Source organism: Sander lucioperca, chromosome 3 (assembly GCF_008315115.2).
Source record: "Sander lucioperca isolate FBNREF2018 chromosome 3, SLUC_FBN_1.2, whole genome shotgun sequence".
Lineage (NCBI taxonomy): Eukaryota > Metazoa > Chordata > Actinopteri > Perciformes > Percidae > Sander > Sander lucioperca.
This window is the reverse complement of record NC_050175.1, coordinates 26,791,363-26,816,622: the sequence shown is the minus strand read 5'-3', so window position 1 is coordinate 26,816,622 and position 25,260 is coordinate 26,791,363. Positions and strand designations below refer to the sequence as shown.

The window sequence follows — 25,260 nt, the reverse complement described above, 5'->3', positions numbered from 1 at the left end:
ATTATCAGCTTAACATTAACTCATATTATTAATACATAGGATATCACAGTAAGACTAAGGTGAAAAGATATTTTACTGAATGTGGAGTGCTAGAAAATGTTTACTTTCTGCGTGCAAAATGAAAATGTACCATGTTGTTTCTCATCTTAGATATGCAAGTGACATGATGTTGCCACCAATGACGGATGACACAAGAGTTGACCTGTGGTGGAATGCAGTAAGACAAACATCGAGGTACCCAACACTTGTCAAGATAGCACTCTTTGCTTTATGTCCTTTTCATGGCCCTCAAGTAGAGTCTTCGTTTAGTATGATGGCCAACATCATGCAGGCCAAAACAACAAGCCTGAATGTGGAGACCTATGAGGTCTATGAAGTTGTAAAGTACCAGCTGAAGGCCATGCAGGTCTCAGCAATTCACCTCTACTCCAGACTGTCAAAGGACAGCCCCATCAACCCATCGCTGGTGCGGAATATCAAACTCTCAAGCTGGAGGTACAGGGCAGAGAACAAACGGAGGGCAGAAATTCATGCTCCCAATTCAGCCAGAAAGAAGGCAGCCAAAGACTCTATAGTGGCAGCAGCTTTCAATGCCAGAAAGACTTTTCAAAAGCGGCGGCTACAGGCATTGAAAAAGCTTGCTGTCAAGAAACAGGAAAAGTAGTTTTCAATTAGGGATGTAACGATTACCGGTGTAATGGTAAACCACGGTAAAAATGTTGACGATAACAATTACCGATTTCATTTAAAATATTATTATTATCACAGTGGATTACCACGGTGTGGAAACCGTGTGTTTAATCCTTCCCAGCTCGCGCAGGCGCACTGCATAGCCTCCAATGTGTTTTTAAAGAAAGTTGGAATCATGGCAGAAAGAGGAGGTGACAGCACTCAGGACATTTATCAGCCCTCTAAGAGGACTAAGTCTGGAGCATGGGCATGTTTTTGGTTATTATAAGAATGCCGAAGGACAGTTGATTGAAGATAGTTATCCTGTCTGCAGAATGTGCAGGAAAAAAGTTGCTGCTAAAGACGGCAATACATCAAATCTCCTGACTCATCTCTGTGACCATCACCCACAACTTCATAGCCAATGCAAGGTAAGTTAACATTAACGTTTTAGCTCAAGTGCATGGTGTGGGGACTTTGGGTTGAGGGAGAATGCAATGATTTGTATGTCTAACTTATTAATAACTTATCAATAATGTAAACAGAAGCCTTACCAGAAGCAGTATCTACCTAAAATGCACATTTCCGTTCAGTGGTGGAGTGTGGAGCTAATCGGGACACTTTTTCTTAACCTTAGCCTCAGAGCTAGATGGATGCCCATTTGAGTTGTGTTTATCAAACAGTAGTAGACTACAGTATTTCATTGCATGCATTGCTTGATTTCTATAAGAATGCATAATTTATATTTGTCCAAAGTTCAGTAAATTGTTTAATTCTAGTGAAGTTAGATAACTTTAAATGACTTAGTCACACAGTGATGGTCTGAAGTGTTCATGTGTACAGTATTACATTTCAATTTTGATGATGACGAAAACAAGTATATAATTAGTGGTGTTTCTTTGATTTGTTTACATATTGTTCTTTATGGCTTAGCTTGAATGTTTGGAGTTGTATATTTAAACCTGCACTACTGGAAATGTTCCTGACAAAATAAGCTGTTTACATGCTGAACCCCATGTCACCGCGTCATGGTAGGTGCACCGTATATTTTCCTGCTTTTTTGTCCTTTGCCAATCACATCTATGGCAATGCACAATGGAAATTAAGGAACTTCTGACAGCTGAAAAGAGTGATTGATGGTTACAGCTTGAAAAACTAAAACCTAAGCAAAATAATTTGTAGAACTTTGTAAACTTAATACCCAATACTTGTATTTTAATTTGATAAAGGGATTTTTGGTTTTTATTTCAAAACATTTTTTTTTCAATTGATCTTTTTACATTAATCAATTATCATTATCAATGAGCTCATCATTATTACTTTACTCTTTATAAACTTGTAAAAAAGGAAAAAAATAAACATTTGTAGTCAACAAAAACAACATTGACATGATTTTTAACTTTTCAACTTCCTTGTAGCTTGATTAACTCGTCTGTCTAACAACCTAAGTCAGAAGTTTAACATGTTTAACAGTATTCCCCACTGTTGGCTTGTAAAGACCATATTTAAAGCTAGTGTAGTTTCTGTCTCCCCCATGAGGAATTCTAAGAAATGACAACTACACTGTCGGCGCGTCCACATGAAACAAGCTTTCTGTGAGCGCGCACCAACCCCCCTGGTTGTGCGTTTGTGAGGAAAACGTGAGTACATGTGGAGTTTGTTGTATGACACCGTGTAGGACAAATATATCTGTATAGTTTAACTATTTAGATCAAAGTTATGGCAAGAGTTGTCATGAAAGCCTTATTTTCCTTTCTCCACGGCACACTCGTTAGAGTCTACTTAGCTAATCATCGCCGTTAATATGTGATACCGCCGGTTTATAATCACACTCTGTGTGTGCTCTGAGTGTTTAAATGTTAAAGTTAACTTTTATAATATAGTGTAGGAGGTTATTGTGAAGTTAATCTCAGTTTCTTTGCTCTGTAGGCTATGTGCATTTAACCAGCTTGTGATTTATTCAAGGCTCCATGTCTGTAGCCTATTTGTAACATTAGTAACAGCTAAGATATTATTATTGTGCACTGTAAGTTTGTAGCTGCTGCTTTCAGTGCGTAACTATATTCACCACTGTTGATTCCTATAACATTCATAGTTATTAGTATAGCTCTTTTATCATTGGCATCATTATACTGCAGCATAAATTGATATTCTTATTGTATTCATCTTTGTTTCTTGTAGACCACAAACAACAACTGCAACTCAAAATAAAGCTCTGTTAACCAGACATACTTCCTCTGGAGCCTGATTCTTTGACGGGAGGCAAGTCCATATCTGCCGCCTCAACCAGTTAAATTGTGGGAGGTCAATCCATTTCACCAACATATATATTTCTTATTCACTGAATTATCAAATACACATCAAAAGATAAAAGTGCTTTGCTTATACCTAAAATATAGAAGCAACATTATAAAAATATGAAAGAATAATGATGATATATTAGAGAAGATTTATTTTACATGGCTTTTACAGTTCAACATCATCAACAAAGTCATCTTTAGCCCAAAACAAAAATTAATAATCATAAACAATAAGAGCATGTTTAAGTTAGAGATAACAAAGTATTTCCAGCTTTTTCACTTCTTTGTTACTTGTTCAACAACACATCATCATCTGTTAACAAGTTAATCATTAACAACATGTGAAAGGATGCCACAGTATTTACACATGAATAACTGGCATCAACATGCATATATTTCATCTAATGCTGTTGTTTTTACTCTCCAAGCACACATCAATTACTTTTCAGATTACATTTAGCAAGAATATTGAGGAATACAACTGTAAAAATGTAAATAGTGGAATAAGTAATAAAAAGTAGTAACATTAATAATAGTAAGTAAACATCTCATCACATGGTCATTATACTCAGGCCTACACCATCATTTCTGTGCATGCACGTCATTATGTAAGTTTGTTTAACATATTTTTAAAAGCAATAAAACAAGAAAAAATGGTAAATATTTAAAAAGTAAAACACAAAGCAGGTCAGCAAAAAGTAATTTGAGTTTAATATTTCTCTTTCACTGACTTATCAAATACACATCAAAAGATACAAATGTTTTGCATCTACATATTAGAAGTAAAATAATATCAAACATTAAAGATAACATGTTAGAAAACTGTTTCACATGACTTTGGTAGTTCAACATCATCATCATCAACATCTTTAGCACTAGTCATTACGGATAGAGCTGTAATCATAATCAAACTAAATTAAAAACAACAAAAAAGAACAATAAAATATTTCAAGCATTTTAACGTATTTGTTATTTGTTAAACACATCATCATCATTTGGCATCAACATATATTTCAACTAATGTTGAGTTTTGTTACCTCCAAGTAGGGCTGGGCGATATGACCTAAAAATAAAATCCCCGATTTTTTTCCAAAGAAATCCGATTTAAGATTTAAATCGATTTTTTTCTCCCCCTACTTAAAATCAATCTGCAGATGTCAGAGAAATTGTTCAAAACAAGTTTTAACTTTATTTTGTTTTGACTCACACACACGCACACACATGGGGCATGTATACCATTATGATTATTCATGCCAATTTTGTGGAAATATAAATTGGTTTGTGTTTTCCCTTTTTTTGGATGGGGGGTGCTATATATTCAACAACAAACAAACGGATGCGTGAGATAAAGCTGTTTTCACACATACAGGTAATTCACTTCTCGTTCCTCGCTAAAAGTTCAAATCATTTTAACGTTATTGCGCAACCTTGCCCCTATTTTCACCTGTTGCTGAGTAACGTGCATTGACATCCCATGGTCTCTTGAATGTAGCATACCTGTAGCTAGCTCCTTCGTAGTAACTAGCGGTAGAAACAAACGTCGAAGAGGAGCTCCGTGCTACAGAGCGGCGATTGCTAGTTGTTTAATCCGCTACAGACCTCCATCACAGCTCGGTCGTATCAGCGGCATTTAGTAGATGTGTTGACCCGCAAAAGAGTTCCTCAACACCGCCTCTGGTGGCCCGCATGGTGCTCCTTTAGGTCAGCGGTAGCTGGTGGTTCAGTTATCCGAGAATAGGTGACTCTCAGCCGGGGACAGAGCACCGCGAGCTGCCGGTCATTTCGGTGGAGATTACAGATAAGTAAGTAATGAAACTACTAGTTAAGAAAAGAATTAATGTTAGTCCCTGTCGCTGCCATGTTGTTTGTGTATCTCTATGGCAAACACGCGGGGCGAGGGCTGAGCCCGTTCGGAGCTATGGGAGCCCAGAGGGGAGCGTCGGCAGATGTTAAGGAGAAAATCGATTTTCATTTTAACAAATTGACGTTAACTACACATTCGAGTTAATCGATAAAATCGATTTATCGCCCAGCCCTATCTCCAAGCACATATCAGTTACTTTTCAGATTAAATTAAGCAAGAATGATGAGAAATAAAACTATACAAATGTAAATAGTGGAGTAAGTAATAATAAATAATAATAAAAGTAAATAAGTCAACTCAAAGTCACAATGAATCAACCATGCTGACATATCTATGACAAAACTTCTAAATCCTCATTATCACTGACGTCATCATCAAAACAGTAGTAGCCAAAAACAAAAACTGACAAAGTATTGACATGATGTCCTTCTCCAGGTGATCTCTGAAGTACATTTTCAGCATCATAATTGTGAACACCAGTCATTATAAACATAGACATACAGCATCTTGAAAATAGTTTAAAAAAAACAAACATTTCTAATGATCATAACCAAAAAAAAACGTCTTTTTTTAAATGATCTTTGTCAACATCATCATTGTGCTTGATGGCCTACAGAAGATTGATAAAAGAACATTTGTAATCTTCAAAAATGAAGTAATAAATATAAAGTATAGAATATATTTAAAAGTTTAGCATAACTCTTTACAGAATTTACTTTTCTTTCAAGTTGATCATTTTCCAACAGTATTAATCTGTCTTGACTGATTGTTCTGCTGGATGCCCAAACGTCTTCAGTTCCTGTTTCCTTTTGGTCTTCTCTGTACATTTGTATATGAAAAAATCTTCCATGTTTCAATGTTGTTTTGTTTTAAAGATATTCAGGATGGTATGTTGTATGTTGTTTATAATGAAGGCTTCTTTTAATCCCTTCAGTGCTTGTTCCTTTGTGATTCTCCTCCAGGCCTCTGGAACATCAGCTGGTTTGGCTTCATATTCTTGAGCAAATCTTTCATTGTATTGAACCAGGACATACTTCCAGTAGTCTGATGCCTTGATGGTGGAGTCAGGAGGAATGAGCCAGCCTGGATAGTACTTGATGAACTCCTTATAAGGATGCCACTCCCCTTTAGTGTCTGTGTTCCTGAATACATGTTCACTGTGCACACTTGTTGTACACAGTGTTTCAACCAGCTTCTCATTGGCCACATCCCTGTATCTACCAAGACCTTGTGGCCGATGAACAGCTGCATGATGTTTCTTGTGTTCTTTGCCTCTAGCCTCACAAGGAACTTTACAAAATGGACATTGTTGTCCACAGCCAAACACCTGCTTGAAAAGCTCATCTTGTGGTTTGATTGGAAGTTTGTTCAGAGTCTCAGTGATGTCTTCAGAGTTTGAGAATTCCTCCTGCAGCTGTTCCTTCATTTCACCCAATGATTTACTGAGGCTCTCTGTAAATGGATGACATGTGCTTTGGATTTGAAACAAGGTGCTTTTTTCAGCCTCCACTGAAATTGAGATGTCTTTGATCAAATATGTGCGCATGTTGTTGATGAGCTTTGTGATGCTTTCCTGGTTATCTGGAAGCTGAACACCATCCTCTCCTTTTGAGGCTCGTTCTATTGCTTCTGTTATTTTGTTAACTATGACCTGCAGATTCTTACTCTTCAGTTTGCACAAAGTTTTGTCTTCTGACATTTTTTTCAAGATTTGCTGAAATATCCAATCCTTAACATAAATCTCATACTTACAAATGTACTTGACAAAACTCTCAAAGTCTTCCTTTTGCAGCAACTCTTTCTGAATGTTGTACTGGAAAAAGGAGCGTGAACTGTACTCTGCTGAATGGCAACTTGTCAAAATCTCATCTACAATGTCTATTCCCAGAGATCTACTGATGTAGTCTTCAACAGCAGGTTTGATACAAAGTCTGACAAAATCATTTGCTTTGCGTTGGCAATCATCTCTCTGTTTGTATAAATCAATAAAAGCTGACAAGTACTGATTCTTGTACTTCTCCAGCTGACTTCTTGGATTATTGTCAGACATGAATTTTTGGTGCATTTTTAAGAATTCCCTGGAGGCAATGCTACAAATATGAAGTTTCAGGTCAATCTCAAACTGTGCATTTGTTTTGTAGTGTTTGTAGTTCTGTTTAAGTTTTTCATCTATTTTCTCCAAAAGCTCTTTTGTGAAAGAGTCATGGTAATCTCCATTTGTCTTTGTTTTATCAAGAACAAACTGTGTGGAAATCTCAATGACACTGTCTGCAAAACTCTGTAAATCTCCAGTAACCAGATGTTTAATCTTCTTAAAAATGCCTTCAGTATGGTTTGTTGTGGTCTTAAATTTACCTATCCCAAATTTCTTTAGCTCGTCAATGTCTTGCAATTTTTCATTTACATTCTGATTTGAGAAATGTTTTCTCAGTTGTTTGAGAATGCATGCAGATATGTCTCGTTCTTTCAGGTCAGGTATATTTTCAGTAGCTTTAGCCCACATCTTTTCAAACTCATGTTCCAGCTGTTCATCGGATGGTGTAGAGGTTTTGCAGTCACTCAGGAGTTTCATGACCCGGTCTTCAATCACACCTCTGGATTTCCTCTGTATGTCCTCAGCCTCTTTTATACCGATTTTCAGTTTAAGGGCATCATCCAATTTTTCACACACAGAATGTTCGACTTCATTTGCAAGACTCTTGATCCTGTGGAGAAAGTCAATTTTGTATTTCTCTATCAAATGTACATGTCTGTCTTTTCTTTTGTAGTAGTCACTGAGTTTCTCCTTCGTTATTTTTTGCTGGACTTCTATTTTGTCCAACACCTCAGATTTTTTTGATTCAACCAATGTGTTCCAAATTTCCACCTGAGATTCATTGTCAGCATTTTGGATTTCCAACTCTGCTGCTGTCTGCCAGGAGAGAATCTCTTTCCTGAACTCCCATTCCCATTCACTGAAGTCTTTGTCAAGGTTGTCATACGCATGAGCCACAAGAGTGTTTCTAAAACTGAAGATGAAGTTCTCATATTTGACTGCTTTCCAGAGGCTTCTCATCCATTCTAGAAACTCTGGAATTTGTGACGCTTCATCGCTTTTGTCTCCTTTCCCTGTCTCCAAAAGATTTTTCTTTAAACCTGCTACAGCTACACTGTAACCTGTGTTTACTGGTGCCATCGGTGGGGTTCCATGCCAGAGTCCTGGGATGTTCCAGTGGTTTTTTTCCATGTCATAGTTCAGCACATCTGTGAAAGCTTTTATAGCGGGCTGCTTTTCCATTTCGGCTGCAATTAGAGTCATTTCATTGAGCTGGTCCAAGAAATGTTTTCTATCGGCCTTGGTCTTTGCGTGAGCTGAGACTCCACCAACATTTTGGTGCACAAAATGACAAACTGGCTTTTTACCAATTTCCTTCATTCTCAAGAAAGCGTGTGTTGCAATTTGCAGGATATCTTTCATTTCTGTTGAGTTCTCCATTGAGACATTGATAATGGTGACATCACTTAAGCCAATGACAAAGGTTGCCAGCTGGTTGTCATGCTCATAGCTGTCCTCTAGTTGTTCCAAATGAGGAGATTTAAGACCCTCTGTGTCAATGAGAAGTATAAAGTCACAGTTCAAGTCCTTTTTTAGATCCTCTTCAACTTTGAGGAAGAGCATATAAGCTCCTCTTGTGCATCTGCCACTGCTGACAGGAAACTGTACACCAAACATGGTGTTGAGGAGTGTTGACTTCCCACTACTTTGAACACCCAACACCGTCAGTACCAACAGTCTGCTCTTCTCTCCGACCTTCTTGTGAAGCTCCATTAGCACTTCTGTCACCCATCTCTCTGGGATGTTAGAAGCATCTCCATCTAAGAGCTCTAAAGGATATCCATCCAACAGCATTTCAGCTGCCAAACCAGGGAGATGAGCTATTTCATCAGCAGTGTCTCGTGACTGCAAGGAAAACTCATAGATCAGCCCCATCTCTCTCATGTAATGCTCTATTCCTAAAGAGCTATCCAGCAAAGCCTGATCCAAATCTGCAATGAGTTTTGCATCTTTCTTCTTGCATTGCTCTTTAAATTCGTTACGCAGCTCAGTAAGTTTGTCCCGAGAATGTGAATCCAACTTCAACTTCATCCACTTAAGTAAATAATCTCTTTTCTCTTTGTCACTTGTGGATAAGATTTCAATAAAACTCTTAATTTCTTTTGACAATGTTTGTTTGCTTTGCCCCTCTCTGATATTTAGTTTTTCTGCCTGTAGCTGAGATTTATACTCTTCGAGGCCTAAGGCACCAGTGTCTTTCAACCTACATTCCTCCTTCTCTAACTTCGATAACCTTTTCCAGTTATCTCCTTGCAAAGGAAGTTGTTCTTTCTTGTAGTCTGGTATACGTCGCACTCTGATTCCTTTCACAATCTCCTCAGCTGCCTTCCTTTGGTCGTCACTCATGCGTTCATCCACCGACAGACCAAGTTCAACAGCTTTGTCAAGCATATTTGCAATGCTTCTTGTGGTTTTTACATTTTTGAAGGATTTCTTGATGGCTGCACAAAGTTTATTTGAAAACGTTGCTACATTTTCCTTTGGATCTTTGATTTTCACACTGGTCTTTGGTAGGTCTAATTCTTTCTGTGTTTTCCTGACAGACATCATATCCTCTGTAACATTCCCCTCCTTGCGGTTAACAATGAAGAACAGTGTGGATTTCACATCTTGAAGAGAAGTCAGAATCTTGTGCTCCTCTTCTTCAACTTTGTCCAGGAATACAAAGGTAGCAGTTGACACTTGAAAAAGAAAAGTGAACTGTGCGAGTGACTCACAAACGTCTCCTCTCAAATTAGCGAATGCAACTGGTTTTGAAAATATGTCAAGATCTTCAGTACCACTGGGAAGGTACCAGCAAACCTCTACTAAACCATTGGCAATGGTTCTTTTATGTGCTACACCTTCCATATCTCTGTGTATGAACATATTGTTGTTGTACTGACCATGGCTGAGAATATGATTCAAACACTGGGACTTGGATAAACTGCAGTTTTTCAGCCGCACGAAGGAGTAGAATGGAATATCTGCTTGGATAATGTTGTCTTCAACAAACCCTCTTGATTCAGACAAATCATGTGGACGCCACTCTTTGACGATGTCTCTCAGAGCCCAAAGCATCAGGGTACTCTGATTGTTATTGGCATGGGGCAACAGCAGTGGGACAGAAAACTGGCACATTGACATCTTGAGGGCCAGCTCCTGTTGCAAGAAGCTGTCAGCACAAAGGAAGAGTGCTACTATGAGGTCGAGAGGGTTGACCTTATTATCCCCTGCAGGGTCATCTGCAGTCTTAAGGTCATCATCATCATCATCATCATCATCATCATCATCGTCTGATAATTGTGTACAGCTCCTGCATTCCGAATTTAGTTTAAATAGTTTTCTGAGAAAACCCCATGGTATGTCCTCCACAGATGAGACAGCTTCTTCATTTATGCTGTTTTTGTTGATCTCCAAGAGAGACCGAAGAGTGAGTTTGTTAGGATAACATTTCTCCAGTCCAACTTTGGAAAGAAAGTTGAGTAGGACTGTCAAAGAGAAAGAGAAGTTCACTTTGAGAAAACGTACAACAGGCAGCCCCTTTTGGAGTGTGTGTGTGTGTGTGTGTGTGTGTGTGTGTGTGTGTGTGTGTGTGTGTGAGCGTGTGTGAGCACTTTCTTTGCCTTTATTAGCACATTACTACCACCAACTGTGGATCAGTGGAATAGTATTGAATATGTGGCTGGAAGGGTGAATTGTGACTAATCATTCACAGTACAACAGAGCCCCACACATGAAAACTTTGCTCCATAGCGCTAAAAGTGGTAAAATGCAACAACACAGTGCACCTTTAAAGGGTAACTACCATTGTTTTCAACCTGGACCCTATGTTCCTATGTTTTTGTGTCTAAGTGACTGATGGGACAACGTGACATCATGACTTTGCGTAAACGTACACGCCCACTTTCTTAAAGGCAAACTATGCAACTTTTCCAGCTTCGGAGACTTCCGGTTATGGCGTGGTGCTAGTGGGACACCTGTTGGTGAGGCTCCAAAGCTAACTTATTGTACTAATTGTTCACGAGACCGCAAACAGCTTAAACTTCACATACTTGAAACGCTAGAACACCAGACATTACAATGGTTGGGAAGTCTCAGAAAACAGCTCAACAAAGCTCAGCAACATCGAAAACACCAGCTACTTCGCAAGCTACTGCTAGCTCGTCTGCAGCTAGCGAAGAGCGGGAGGCTAAAGATGTGACAGCAGATGGGCTCGGCACGGAGGTCCTCAGCTCTTCGACGCAGTGAAAAGGCAGCTACAATCCATGAGTCTCCGCTATGGCATGTTCTATCCGGCCATCCTGGTAGTTACGCACAACGGACAGCGACACTCATTCAACTCGGCCCCCGACGCAGAAACGTTTGTCCAAAGAATAAAGAGAGATGCCATCTCCACATCAGCGCCAGTCGATGAGTAGATTGAACAGAATTTGCTTTACCGTGGCTATCTCGACACCGGCTGTCTCCAGGTGGCCAGAGGTAAACAACCTCATGATGTAGTGATGAAGCAGAGCAACGTCATATGTGATAAGCTATTAATGCGGTAACCTGTAATGTTAACTGCCAATGCAATTATGCGATGCTATAGTGAAAATGACTCGTTCCTGAACGGTTACTTAAAGATGACCAGACACTCAAACATTCAAATCCATCTGGTTTATAATAAGGACAATGAATCTCAGTTTGTTTCAATCTGAATAATTGTCCCTCTAGTGAGGCGGTTTTACCTTGTCATTTCTTATTTCCTTATTTGATAACAGTCTACAAGTGTTGCCATGCCAAGAGGCAAGAACCATTTCATGTTCACAGATATGTTCAAATGGTCTGATTATTTAATAGCTTGCTGGAGCCCTCTGAGGAATGGGACTCATAAAGCTCTTACGCCACACTGCTCCTCACGATGAGGACCAGGTGTTTAAAATAACCAAAGTCTGTAGTTACCTAAGGGGTTACAATTATGCATTTCAGTTGGGGAAATACATGAGGGTTTTCAGATTTTTTGCTTACTGTATACATGTGGTTACTGTTTTTCCTTTTTTCCTTTTCTCTTTGTGTTTTCATTTATTGTTTTCTTCCTTGATAAAAAGAGAGACAGTGTTGGTTTCCATGTGGTGCCCTGCGGCATTGTTACTTTTATGCTTAATGGTAGGTGAATCAGATTAAGTTCACATCCTGGAATGTAAGAGGATTGAATAAACTTGTTAAATTAAAACAGGTATTGGGCAGAATTAGATTACTTAAATCCCAAATTATTTTCTTGCAGGAATCACATATGACTGATATGACTAAAGTTAAAAAAAGATGGCCTGGACAGGTTTTTGCAGCCCCATTTAACTCCCAAGCCAGAGGGGTTATTATTTTAATTCATAATTCAATCCCATTTAGGCTTAGCCATGAAGTAATTGATCCGGCAGGCAGGTACATTATTCTACAAGGAACAATATTGGCATCCCAAATTACTCTAGTAAATGTCTAGGGACCTAATGTGGACAATCCCACCTTTTTTAGAAATGTATTTCTCACTATATCCTCTACTCCTGGACAATATATAATTGGTGGTGACTGTAACTGTGTATTGGACCCACTGAAAGACCGCTCCACAGGGGTTGATGCTTCTCACCCGCACACCAGAAAGGATTTGCTCCAGTCTCTAAATGATCTTAATCTAATTGAGGTCTGGAGGAAGCTTCATCCTAACACAAAGGAGTTTCTTGTTACTCAAATACTTATAAAACTTCATCACGTATTGATTACTTTCTGATCTCCATTAGTCTACTACCTCATGTGAATGAATGTGCTTATGACAGCATATTATTATCTGATCATGCTCCTATATCACTTACTCTTTATATACCAGGGCTTGTCAGGTGTCCTCCCAGGTGGCGCTTCAAGACCCCAAATTTGTCAAATTTCTTGGTGATAATATTGATAACTACTTTTGTATGAACACAGATCAGACCAGTGCGGGCACACGATGGGAGGCATTTAAAGCTTATATTAGAGGTGTGATGATAAGCTATACAAGTTATAAGTCAAAGTCCCATTATAGAAATCTAATCGACCTTGAGGCCCAAATTAAAGCTCTGGAGCTAGACCTATACCAAAATGATAGCTCAGAGAAACATAAGCAGCTCCTTTTGTTGAGAACTAGGTATAAAGAGCTCTCTACTAGTAAAATTGCCGCAAATCTTCTATGGCTGAAACAGTCTTATTATGACCAAGGAGATAAGGCTGGCAAGCTCCTTCCATGGAGAATTAAAAAAAAATGCAATCTCATAGAGCTATAAATTCAATTCAACTAGAAAATGGAGACCATACAGTGGATCCAGTTGAAATTAACTCCTCCTTCAGAACATTTTATGAACGCAGTTACAGTCGGTATTTTTGGACAAACTAGACATTCCAACTATGCCAGATCATGATAAAGCTAAACTGGACAAACGTTAAACAGTCGATGAAATGTCAGAAGCTGTGCATAATATGAAAAGTGGAAAGACCCCAGGTCCGGATGGGATCCCTATAGAAATCTATAAACTGTTCCCAGATAAATTGCTTCCCCCTCTGCTAGAAATGTTTGAGGAAGCATATGAGTCAGGAATCCTACCCCCATCCCTACGAACTGCACTCATCACCCTGGTCCCAAAGCCTGGTAAACCACCTACAGAAAAGGGATCTTATCGTCCTCTATCCCTAATGTGCTGCGATACAAAAATACTCTGTAAAGCCTTAGCAGGGAGGTGAGAGAAGTATGTTCCATCCCTGATCCACAATGACCAGAATGGTTTTGTTCTAGGGCGCCAAGCATTTCATAATGTACGCAGATTATTAAATATATTATATGAAAAGAATGAGGCTAAAGATAACGCAATCCTGTCGCCGGATGCCCGAAAAGGCCTTCGACAGGATTGAATGGAAATACCTGATGGAGGTTCTGGCAAGATTGGGATTGGGCGACAATTATCTTAACTGGTTGAAGCTCCTATACACAGATCCAACAGCTGAGATATTGACAAACAACCAGATATCCCAACCATTTAGATTACACAGAAGCACGCGACAAGGCTGCCCCTTGTCCCCTCTCTTATTTTTGTTTGCTATTGAGCCACTAGCCCTGGCCATCCGGCAACATCCAAGAATCCTAGGGGTGAAAATAGAAGAAACAGAGCATATAATTTCACTTTTTGCGGATGATATTATTATTTATTTGTCCAATCTGGCATCATCTATACCAACACTAGTTAGTGTAATAGAATCTTTTGGGAAATTCTCTGGATATAAGGTTAATAACTCCAAATCCACCATTTTGTTTTTAAATAAGAATGAGAGACAAAACCCACCGATCATCATGTCTTTCTCGGCTTCTCAAAAGGGTTTTACATACTTGGGGATCAATATTGTTCCAGAAATTGAAAATATTGTCGCCTCTAATTATGATCCTTTAGTACAGTCTGTTACTGAATCTCTGAATAGATGGATGCCTATGCCCATCTCCATGTTAGGCCGCATTAATGTTCTTAAAATGTCAATTTTACCCAAATTCCTCCATTTATTTCAATCTATTCCTCTCCCACTTTCACAATCCTTCTTTCGTAAACTCAGAAACCTGTTCTCAAATTTTATATGGAGCAACAGACGTCCAAGACTACGGCTCTCCCTATTGTACCTTCCCTATGATGGCGGTGGACTTCAAGTCCCTAATTTACAATGGTATTATTGGGCAGCACAGCTACGTACAACAATGTTTTATTTCTCTGCTTCTGATCCTCCAGCATGGCTAACTATTGAACATACTACAACATCAGGTCTACCTCTTCAGTCATATTTGTATTCTACTCACTTTAAAAAACTTAAGAAGCAGACAAAAAACCCATTTGTAAAAAATACCCTCTCTGTTTGGCATGAGGCCCACGCCTATATGGGGGATGCACCCAAACTTTCTCAGTTTGCCCCAATATGGGGTAATGATAACTTTGTACCTGGTAGAGCGGATGGTGGATTTAAGCAATGGGCTAACAGAGGTTTATGTAAAATAATTGACCTATACATAGATGGGAATCTAATGACCTTTGATCAATTGGTTTGTAAATATGGCTTACCTAGGAATCATTTCTTTAAATACTTGCAGTTAAGGAGTTTCATAAGATCGCAGGCTCACTCCCTGGATAGACCTCCCATGTCAGCTTTAGAGAAGTTTATTGTAAATAATAAGGATGCCCGAGGTCAGCTGTCAGTATTGTATGGTATGTTACGATCCAATTCAAAGGACAATTCCCACTGTAGACTCAATGCATGGAGAGATGACTTAGAAATAAATATTACAGAAAATGAGTGGGGAAATGCTTGTCTAAAGGCACAAACAAAGACTATAAACACAGCACTAAAACTCATACAAGTGGCTATTCAGAACTTATGTGACACCTGTAAAACTACATTGCTACAATCCTAACATTCCTGACAGCTGCACTAAATGTAGTGATAATTGCTGCACTGCATGTGGGAATGCCAAAAAATCCAGTCATTTTGGAAAGATGTAATATACATGGTTTCACATGTGACTAATATGGTGGTTCCACTTGAGGTAGAAAAGTATGGACGGCCCTACATCTGGAATGTGGTTACGAGAAATGGCGTCATGCTTGGCACTGGAGAAATTAACCTATGTTGCCAAAGGGAAACTAAATAAGTTCACAGAGATATGGGACACTTTTATGCAGTTCCTGGAAAGTGACCAAGCTGAAATCAATGATTAAACTTGAATGGCGGCGCTTGTAGAGGCTGGCATGTCTCTTATAAAATAAACAGGACCACTATTGATTTTGTTTTATTTATTTTTATTCCCATTTTATTGTATTTATATGTATATGTGTGTGTGTGTATATATGTATGTATGTATGAATGCATATGTGTATTTATATATATATATATATTTTTTTTTTTTCCTTCTTCCTTGAATGTTTATGCTGTTGAGGGTGGGGGGAGGGGGTGTTCATAACGTTACTGTCCCTGCGACTGTATTTTTTTCTATTTGCAAAACAATAAATATATTGTTAAAAAAAAGCTTTGGTCCCCCTACATACAGGTCTCATTGGAACTGCAGCTTGCGCAACTGTAGTTCCAGTGAGTCAACCTGTAGGGGGACAGAATTGGCGGGTCACCACTTCGGTCCCCCTATTTATTAAGTTTCTGTTAACATTATGGAAAGGATCCCTACAGAGATAGACCTTTAAAACCTCTTTGAGTCCTTTTTGTTTAACCAGGAACAGCTCTGAAGTCGCTAGTGCTAAACCCACCAGACATTTAAAAAAACAATGATTTTAGTGTGTATACAGCCAACATATTTTCACATGTAAGTCTGTAAACTATGTGTTTATTTTAGGGCTGTCAAACAATTAATTTTTTTAATCACGATTAATCGCATATTTTATCACATGAATAAAATTGTATTATTTTGCATTTCAGAACTGTTTTTAAGTACATATTAACAATGGAAAGCAATTCTTACCAGTGTATCTTAATTGGGAATCAAATTAATGCAAAGAAAGTTACTTTATGAACTTGACTTTAAGATTTGTAATTGTTTATTGTTTATTTACTGTAACCAAAAGAAACGTGTGAATCTGTCATTATTGCACAATTCCTACAAGTACCTAACCTAACTGAGATGTAACACTAACACTTTGCTTATACAGTACAAACAAAATGGTCCAAAAACCGGAGGCCACAGCAGGACATTTGTAACCTTTACGTTTTTCTAATAAGGAATGTAACAATTCTCCTGGACAGAAAAGGGGGTGGTGTCCCAAATGACAAAAACAGTCAAAAAAATGATACAAACAACACAGTCCTAAAACCGTATGCTGACATAGTCAATATAGTGTGCAGTAGCCTAACTTCTAAATAATTTTGATTACTCACTGACGTCCAGTGATCACCAGTTAATGAGACAGCGTTTGCACTCTGCATCAGTTCCCGTTGGGCTGCTTTGTCCGTGTCACACAGGCTGTGTATCCGTGAAACTACTGTCCCCCTCGACAACTTTTTAAAAGTTAACTTTCCGTTCAGAATCGTATTTGCATCCATTTCTGCGTCTCGTGCTCGCCATCCACTCAAAACGTAACGTTAGCCTACTACTCTCTGGCTGGCTCGCAAGCCCAAACAAGTGTGTGCGGCGTGCCTGTTGTTTTGTTTCCGGTCTAGCTAGATCCAGTGTGGTGTTGTAGTTTTTCTAACGTTACTAGTTGTTGCAACAGCATGTAAAAAAAACTACAAAGTTTGCTAGGCCAAAAAGAACGTTAATCTCGCGATAAAAAAATTGACGACGTTAAAATGGGTTTGCGTTAACACCGTTAATAACGCGTTTAACTGACAGCACTAGTTTATTTCAACCAAAACTAGAGTTGCGATTGTTGGAAAAGTGGAAAGATGACCAAAACTGCTTTTCATAGTTTTATTTAGTTTCTGTCGACTTTGAATGAAGTGGATTTTACGGTGCTAAAATAACTTGTTTATTGACATGGAGTCTGGTGGGTTTAGCGAATGCAATTTTGCGGATGTTTTTATCTTTAAAAAGTGGATCTTACTCTTTAACAGAAAGTTCGACCGCCTAAGAAATCCTTTCCATAATGTTGTCAGACACTTAGAATATAAATCTGAGTCTGTCAGCGGCAAAACAAGCTTGTTTCTCCGCTGCTGACCGCAGCGATCTCGCTTAATACTGGACCAATGTCAAAGATTGTTGTTCCCATCAGTCACTTAGACACAAAAACAGAGGAAAAAAGGGTTTGAAAAAAATGGTAGTTACCCTTTAATGATGTTTTCTTTTTAGTCTATTCTTTTAGTTTCCTGCCCACCTTTTCACTGATCTATATTTTATGTGGCTGTAGCAGCCTGGATTGTTTTAGACTTAACAAAAAACTAAATCATGGCCTTCAAAAAGTGCCTTTGTCCGTATACATACAAATAAAGGTCAAATGAATGAATGAGATAGAGAGACAGATATATATATATACAGGGTTCAAAATTAACTTTTTCGTCCACCAGCCAAATGGCTAGTGAATGTTTAAATTTTACCAGCCACTCAAAGGATTACCATTGTTTTTTGGCTGCTGAGTGAAGCAAATCTACCAGCCAATTGCATATTTTACCAGCATTTGGCTGGTAAATGGTGCTAATTTTGAACCCTGTATATATACATACATACATACATACATACATACATACATACATACATACATAAGTGGGACTGTACCTGCAGGTTCTTGTCCTTCAGTGTTCATGGTAGACATGGTCAGACTTTTCCTTCAACTTTCTTGTACTTTGAAGCCTAGAGGCAACAATAAATATCTTTTTAATTTTATAGAACCATTATTATTTTCACAGAATATCCATTGTAGTCCTTGATTAGATACAGTTACATGCATTTTTAGGGTAAATCACTTGACCAACTCTAGTTAGGTGATAGCAGTATATTTGAATCAAATTCACAAGAGTAAAATAGTTCCAGCATTTAAAATTGATATGTATTGGGTGTAAATGTACATAACATCAGATGGTTCAGTTTATACATATATGAGCATAATTTCCTTGTAAAAAAACTCTTTAATAATTGTCATAAACCAGTAGGAGTTTGCAGCCAGGATGCTAACAGGCTACATATAAGTATAGTTTTGAGAAATTCGTGCCTCAAATATTATAGATTATTTTCACTGAACTTCAGGAGCAAACACTCCTCTTCCTGTCATATGCCTGTAAATGCCTTCCTGCCATGCACAACTGTTTGTTCTTTTTTCTGTTAAAGTTAAAGTGCCCATATTATGAAAAAAACACTTTTTCTGGGATTTGGGGTGTTATGTTGTGTCTCTGGTGCTTCCACACGCATACAAACTTTTAAAAAAATCCATCCATGGTGTTAAGAGTGAGATACAGTTTCTGAATGTGTCCTGCCTTCAGTCTCTGGGTGAGCTGTTCAAAATCGACACGGCTTGTGACGTCACAAGCCGAAACGAGCAGGCTAACCGCAACCATTAGCTCGTAGTGTTAGCGTTAGCATGCTAACGCTAATGCTAACGCTAGCATGCTACCTCGTTCTCAATAGCAAAGCACTGCTACAACACACACAAGTTCACCATAATCTACAAAAGAACTACTTACATGTGCGCCCTCATTTAGAAGTCTTCCAGCTAATCCTGCCTTGTAACTGACCGAAGTTGTAGAAACAGCCTTTCTTTTACTGTCTATGGAGCTAGCTAGCTGACATGATCTACATCTGAGCTACTGCACATGTGCGAGTGCAATCAAAGATAGTACAGAAGAAGAAGAAGAAAAGAGGTCTCACTCTGTAGCTAAAACAGAGACCAGCTGAAAAGAGGATCTGCAGCAGTGAGAGAGAGCACTGCAGTACAACAAAAATATGGTGTTTTTAGAAAATTAAACCATGTAAACCTATTCTGGTACAACCTTAAAATACAATTATGAACCTGAAAATGAGCATAATATGGCTGCTTTAAAGCCCCAGTGTGTAACGTTTGTAGTTGTTCATTATCAAAATCTGTGTTGCCCTTCACAAACTTGTCCTTTTTCATGAATATTGACCACCACCATCAATTTCAAGTATTCCTATTAGCTTGGAATTTTACATTTGCGCTTGCATGAACTGGGGTAGACGCTCCATAATGATGCGCCATCTTGAAATACGTTAGCCGGTAAGGGACATACAGGACATACTGCTCTGCCTTTCACGTTTTCGACTCACAGCTGCTGCTAATGGGTATCGTAGCTTCCCGGCCACGGCAAGTTTGAAGAAGGAAACATGGAGGACCATACGTATTCAAAATCCAAATTTTAGGAACAGGAGTCTTCTTTTTCGCTCAGATAAAGAAAACGGATATTGAAAAGAGCAAGAGACTGGAAAAAGAGTGAACATTGGAGCTGCTTTGGAGTCACACACCAAATCCCAACTTTTCTTTCTCTCTCCTTTCCGTCGGGTGGCGGGTGTGCCCGCTTGTGGTGTCCACGCCACTCTCCGATATGAACTCATGGATGTATTAAGAGAACGCATGAACTGATAGTCGGCCTTTTGTACACCTTCGCTTTTTGAAGCGTGAAGGCTACCATAGTTGCAATACTGCGTGGCGAGAGAGAGTTGATTGCGATATATGATCTCAACACTAGATGGGAGTAATTCTTCCACAATGTAGCTTTAAGATTGTTATACGTTATGCAACTGGTAGTTGGAGCACTTCCAATGTTCTGATGGGTCAAATGCCTAGACAGAGACAAATACCTTGTATTTGTCAACATTCAACAAAGTTGATTCTGATTCTGTTTTGGTATTCTGTCACATTTAATAATACAATGTAATGTGAAATGTCTTCATGATTGCAAATTCCTGTGGTGGCAGAGGAGAGAGAGAAGAGACTCCAAGAGACTGAGGGAGCAGTGGCGGTTTTTGGCACGGGCCAACCGGGCAGTCGCCCGGGGCAGCATTTTTTCATGTCACACGGTGGGCGGCACGAGAACTTAAAATGATAATAATAATAATCTGCGCCGCGAAGCGGTTTTCTGTTATCTGCCATTTCACTGTGTGGGGAATTGGCAAATCGGTGCTCTCCTTGCAGCTGCAGGCGCCCTGCTTGCACCCCCTACTTTCAGAATGAAATGGACTAGTCCATAACGGTGCGGGGGCAGGGCCCATGGTGACAGGAGAACTCAGAAGTATACAGAGACGGAGCAAGACGAGTCTAAACCAAGCCCCCAGGAAGAGCGCCATGTCTAAAAGCCACCGTGGGCTTAGCGGATAACAGTGGTACGGCACCCCATGGCCCAGAAACAATTTTCACATAGACTTTGCATGGCGAAAGAAATGTCTATATTTCAGCGGATAATTCGTTTCGGGGTACATCAACTAACCAGCCCGAACAATTAAAGGGTCCTTGTTTAAAACGTCACGTTTTTAACATTTTTAACATTCACTAGAAGCGAATCCAGAATTATTAAATTTGGCATGATGACGCGCATAATGGACCCGAGCACAGCCGCGGGACTGCGCCCGCCCGCTCACATGACTATTCTCCTGAGCTCATGTAGCTAACTGTAATAATGGATATATCTTATGGTTGTAATTCACTATGTGTTCTATTAATACGTCCATGGTATTATCTTATGAAGTTATGATACATCCGAGGGATGTATGTATGCTGTAAAGCCTGTTAGCTACGTGGATGTAACGTCATTAGCGTTTCCCAAACTGGCGGGCTATCGGCTAGCTAGCTAGTTGCTAACATCAGTGGTAGCTAGCATGGCTGTATTAAGATCTATACATAGTTATATGCCTACATAACGTTACTACAGACATAGTGATTACATCGCCTTGGTTCTCTCTTATGATACATCCGAGGGCTGTATGCTGTAAAGCTTGTAACGTGGATGAGAGCTGAAGCCATGGATGAGCTTTGTTCACCAAACTGCAGGCTAACAGCTAGCGCTAGTTAGTAGCTAGCTAGCTAGCTAGTAGCACGACATAATTATTAAATCTCATTGGTTGTCTAGCTAAATACATCTATCGTTTATTTAGCTAAGCATGTAAACGATCGGGAACAACGAAAACACAGTGTTTAACGTTAGTGAATATTTTAGACCATAAAACGACGAGTTCATGAGTTCGCCACTTGTAAGAGACACGAGAGAGGAGCTCATGAACGAGCACGTTGCTACCGGTTGCTAAGACAACACAAACAAATTGTTGCTAGTGCGCGTGTCCATCGTGACATCATGGGCCAACAATGCGGAAGATCCGAGCTCCATGTTTGCTTTATGTGCTTTTGAGCACTCTCATTGGAACGTACGGGGCTTCCCGCCAAACACTGTATCCAGTTCTCTTAATACATCCATGGTCTAAACCTTTCTTTTATGGCAATGGTCTAAACGGGAAAATGAAACAAAGTTACCCAAGCGGCTCAAATAAAAGAAAAAAGCGAAAAGACATGTTTTCGGCAGTAGCAGGGCCTTCATCAGCTCCCGTGGCTGATGAGTGATGATAGTGGTGGTGGTGTCGGCAGCAGTGGCATGCTCAGTGAGGAGGAGACTCAGGAGGACAGAGACAGAGATGAGTTAGTGAGGGTCCTGCGGTAAGCACAACTCCCTTTAAAACACTTTGCCCCTTGATAAAACTGAGCCAAAAACTGAGTGGTGGACAAAACACTACAACAATAAAAGGGGGCCTCGCCCTGGGTGTAATTCAATGTAGAACCGTCACTGTGAGGGAGGGTGGGCCACAGATTAATTTTCTTTCTGTTTGTCTATTTGCTTATTTTCTGAAGCAGCAGTGCATTGAGGTTTCTCTGCCATCGATTTATATAACTGCAAACTTCAAATCTGTTTAAATTAGTGTGTGCAGGCGTGTGTTTCTGTGTACAATGTCACTACCAACACCCTCCAGAGTAAACAGCAAAAACCAACGTCAGATTCTGTACTGCAGAAATGTTGATGTTGGTGTAAACACACCTGTGGTTTAGTGTCAGGGTCTATTTCTCAGAAATCATGGATGCCTTTAGAAACCTCGTCTGTCAGCTAGGTTGGTCTAGTTTTGTACAAAACAGTGCTGTGAGTTACCATGACATAATAATACTGCATTTAATTAAATTAAACTATATTAAACACACACATTTAGATTTTTTTGTTTTGTTTTTGTTTTATTATTATTATAATCATAGATTCTTTATTAGAGAAGTTTGTACTATAATCATTTGCCCACTTTGGTTTTAAGATCAAGAAGAAAGCTGACCACACTTATGAGTTACATTACAGTTTGATATTATTTGTGCTGAATTTCTTTCATTCATGTGATCATTGGTTTATATGTAGTTTAAATGGGAATGTACCTGCATGTTGTTGTCCTTCTGGGTTCAGTGTAGAGATGGTCAGACTTTTCCTTTAACTCCCCCGTGCTTTCAAATCTTGATGAAAAAATAAACATCTCTTTACTTTCACAGAAACAAAAACATTTTATTCTTTGTAATTCATTGCAGAACAGTTTCAAACAATCAAATCAGGTAATTAAAAAACTGCACATAAAGTATCTTTAGTCTGTCATTGATTAGATACATTTACATGCAATTTTAGTGTCAAGAATTTAATAGCTATAGGTAAGTTATTGCAATATATTTTTGATGAAAGCTCAAATTAAAACAAACAGTAAAATGGTTCCAGGTTATAAAGTTCCACTGAAACGTACCTGACATCAGACAGCAGGAGACTCTGGGGTTTTCTGGGTCAGCTGTGGTTTTATACTGCACATAGAAACCGAAACCAACAGCAGATTCTGTAAGGTGGTAAGACGGATGTGGTTCAGCACCAGCCTCTCTTCTTATAAAGAGAAGTCTGTTTCACAGACATGACATATGTCTTCACTGAAGACCTGAAGCCGGATTGAAATTGTGATAGGATGTTATTGGTGGTAAGATAGCGCGAAAGTTGATTACAAATTAATTTTTCAAAGACTTTAGCAATAGAACATATAATGGATATAGGTCTATAATTGTTTGGGTCAAGTACATCTCCAGTTTTAAAGAGTGGAGTGATGCGTGCACATTTCCAGACAGCTGGTAACTCACAAGTAGACAAAGACATGTTGAATAAATCAGCAAGTGGATACACAAGAATATGGGATGCTAGTTTAATAAACCTGTTTTCTATTCCATCAAGTAAAGCACCACTGTTAACATTTAGATCGTTAATGGCATTCTGAACTTCAGTTGGTAAAATGTTCCTAAATGAAAAAGAACTGCAGCGGGGTGATGTATTACCAAAGGAACTTGTAGTCAAATGAGAGTTAGGTAATAAGTTAGAACAGACCGAGAAGAAATGCTGATTGAATGCTTGAGCAACAGAAAAAGAGTCATGAAGTACTGTATCAGCCACTCTTATTCGTTTAATACAGTATTTATCTGATGTATTAATAATGGACGTATTAGTTCGGGGCTGATCCAAGGAAGATGTTTATGACCTTTGTAATTCTCCAGGGAGCATGTTTATCCACAACATTAGTAAACTCAGAATGCAGAAAGTCCCATGCATCTTGTACATCAGGTATTAATTGGTATCTACCCCAATTAATAGCAATCAAATCATTAATAAATACATTTAAATTTAATTTCTGTCTAATTTCGATAAGCCTTGGTGGCAATTTAGGAAGTTTGATTTTCCATATGCAGTAAACAATTGAGCAGTCCGACATAACACCGGACCTTATGATTCTGTTCGGGTGTGTAACAAGTATCCAGTCAAGCAAAGATTGAGTTCTAGGGGTGATTCGAATAGGCTCATTAATTAGTTGAGTAAAATTTAAACTATTAAGTATATGTTTTTCTTTGTTAGAAGACTTATCTAACCAATTTATATTAAAATCACCCAGTATTATAAATTGATTTCTACATGAAATGGAATTAATAGTAGCGGTCAAGCAATTAAAGGATTCTACAGGTGAAGAGGGTGGCCTATAGATACTACCAATAAATAAACATTTATTTGCGTCTAACTGTGTGTCAGTCACTGCTCATGCACACAAATTAATTCTCCCTTGTGGGGGGAGGGGCTTAGGAGACCGTTTTGGGCTTTGGCGGAAACGGGGGAGGGACTGAGAAGTTGTTGATGGTCAAATTTTTTGGCTAAGTCCTGGATCTTCGCAATCCTACCTACAGCATCTTTAAGGTGTGTGTGTGTGTGTGTGTGTGTGTGTGTGTGTGTGTAAGAGAGAGAAAGAAAAAGTGTGTTTGTACTGATGATGATTAACAACTCACCTCAGCTGGTTTTGCTTTTACTTCAATCATGGCAGCTAACAAAGACACACACACAATTTTGGAGGTAAACTTAGTCACTGAGCTTCTGTCCTATAATACACTTATATAATAAACATGTACACAAACTGTTGTTGAACTTGGCTTTTCTGGTCAAAACAAACAGTGAAACATAAACATTAGAAAAATTAAAGATAAAGTAAACTTGAAATCTCATTATGTAACTTTATATATAAAGCCCTCATGGCTCACCTACACAGGTGTTTCTACTTGTGTCTGATCAGACTGATTGATTAACACATAGATATAGAACTATATATATATATATAAGAATCACATGTTAGCAGCACAGTGATGATGATGATGATGAAGCTGCTGGTGAATATTGCACATACACCTTTGATGCTGGAGAGGATGTTTTGACATGGCTGCTGTTCTCAGTGGAACCACTGGATGGCAGCGTCTTACAGACAATATGTGAATGAATCAAATGAACACGTCATCAAAGTTCCTTTCTTAGTTTTGGCATTTACTGTTTTTGGTTGGGCTCCAAAATCT

The 25,260-nt window shown here is 38.8% G+C and overlaps 1 protein-coding gene across 2 annotated transcripts in view; it reads right to left on the bottom strand.

The window, feature by feature from the left end:
• Positions 1 to 5,543: 5,543 nt before the first annotated feature.
• LOC116067186 (up-regulator of cell proliferation-like) overlaps positions 5,544 to 25,260 on the bottom strand; it is a 77,631-nt gene continuing 57,914 nt past the window's right edge. Inside the window, exons 1-2 of one of the 2 annotated variants that reach the window (XM_031323514.2) lie at positions 18,159 to 18,247; positions 5,544 to 10,398 (exon numbers count right to left, since the gene is read on the bottom strand). In XM_031323514.2, the coding sequence (XP_031179374.2) occupies positions 5,687 to 10,398; positions 18,159 to 18,195 (4,749 nt within the window). In that variant the 5' untranslated portion in view covers positions 18,196 to 18,247 and the 3' untranslated portion in view covers positions 5,544 to 5,686. Of the gene's footprint in view, positions 10,399 to 18,158; positions 18,248 to 25,260 lie in introns of those variants that run through there. The other variant, XM_035999586.1, reaches the window with a different exon arrangement.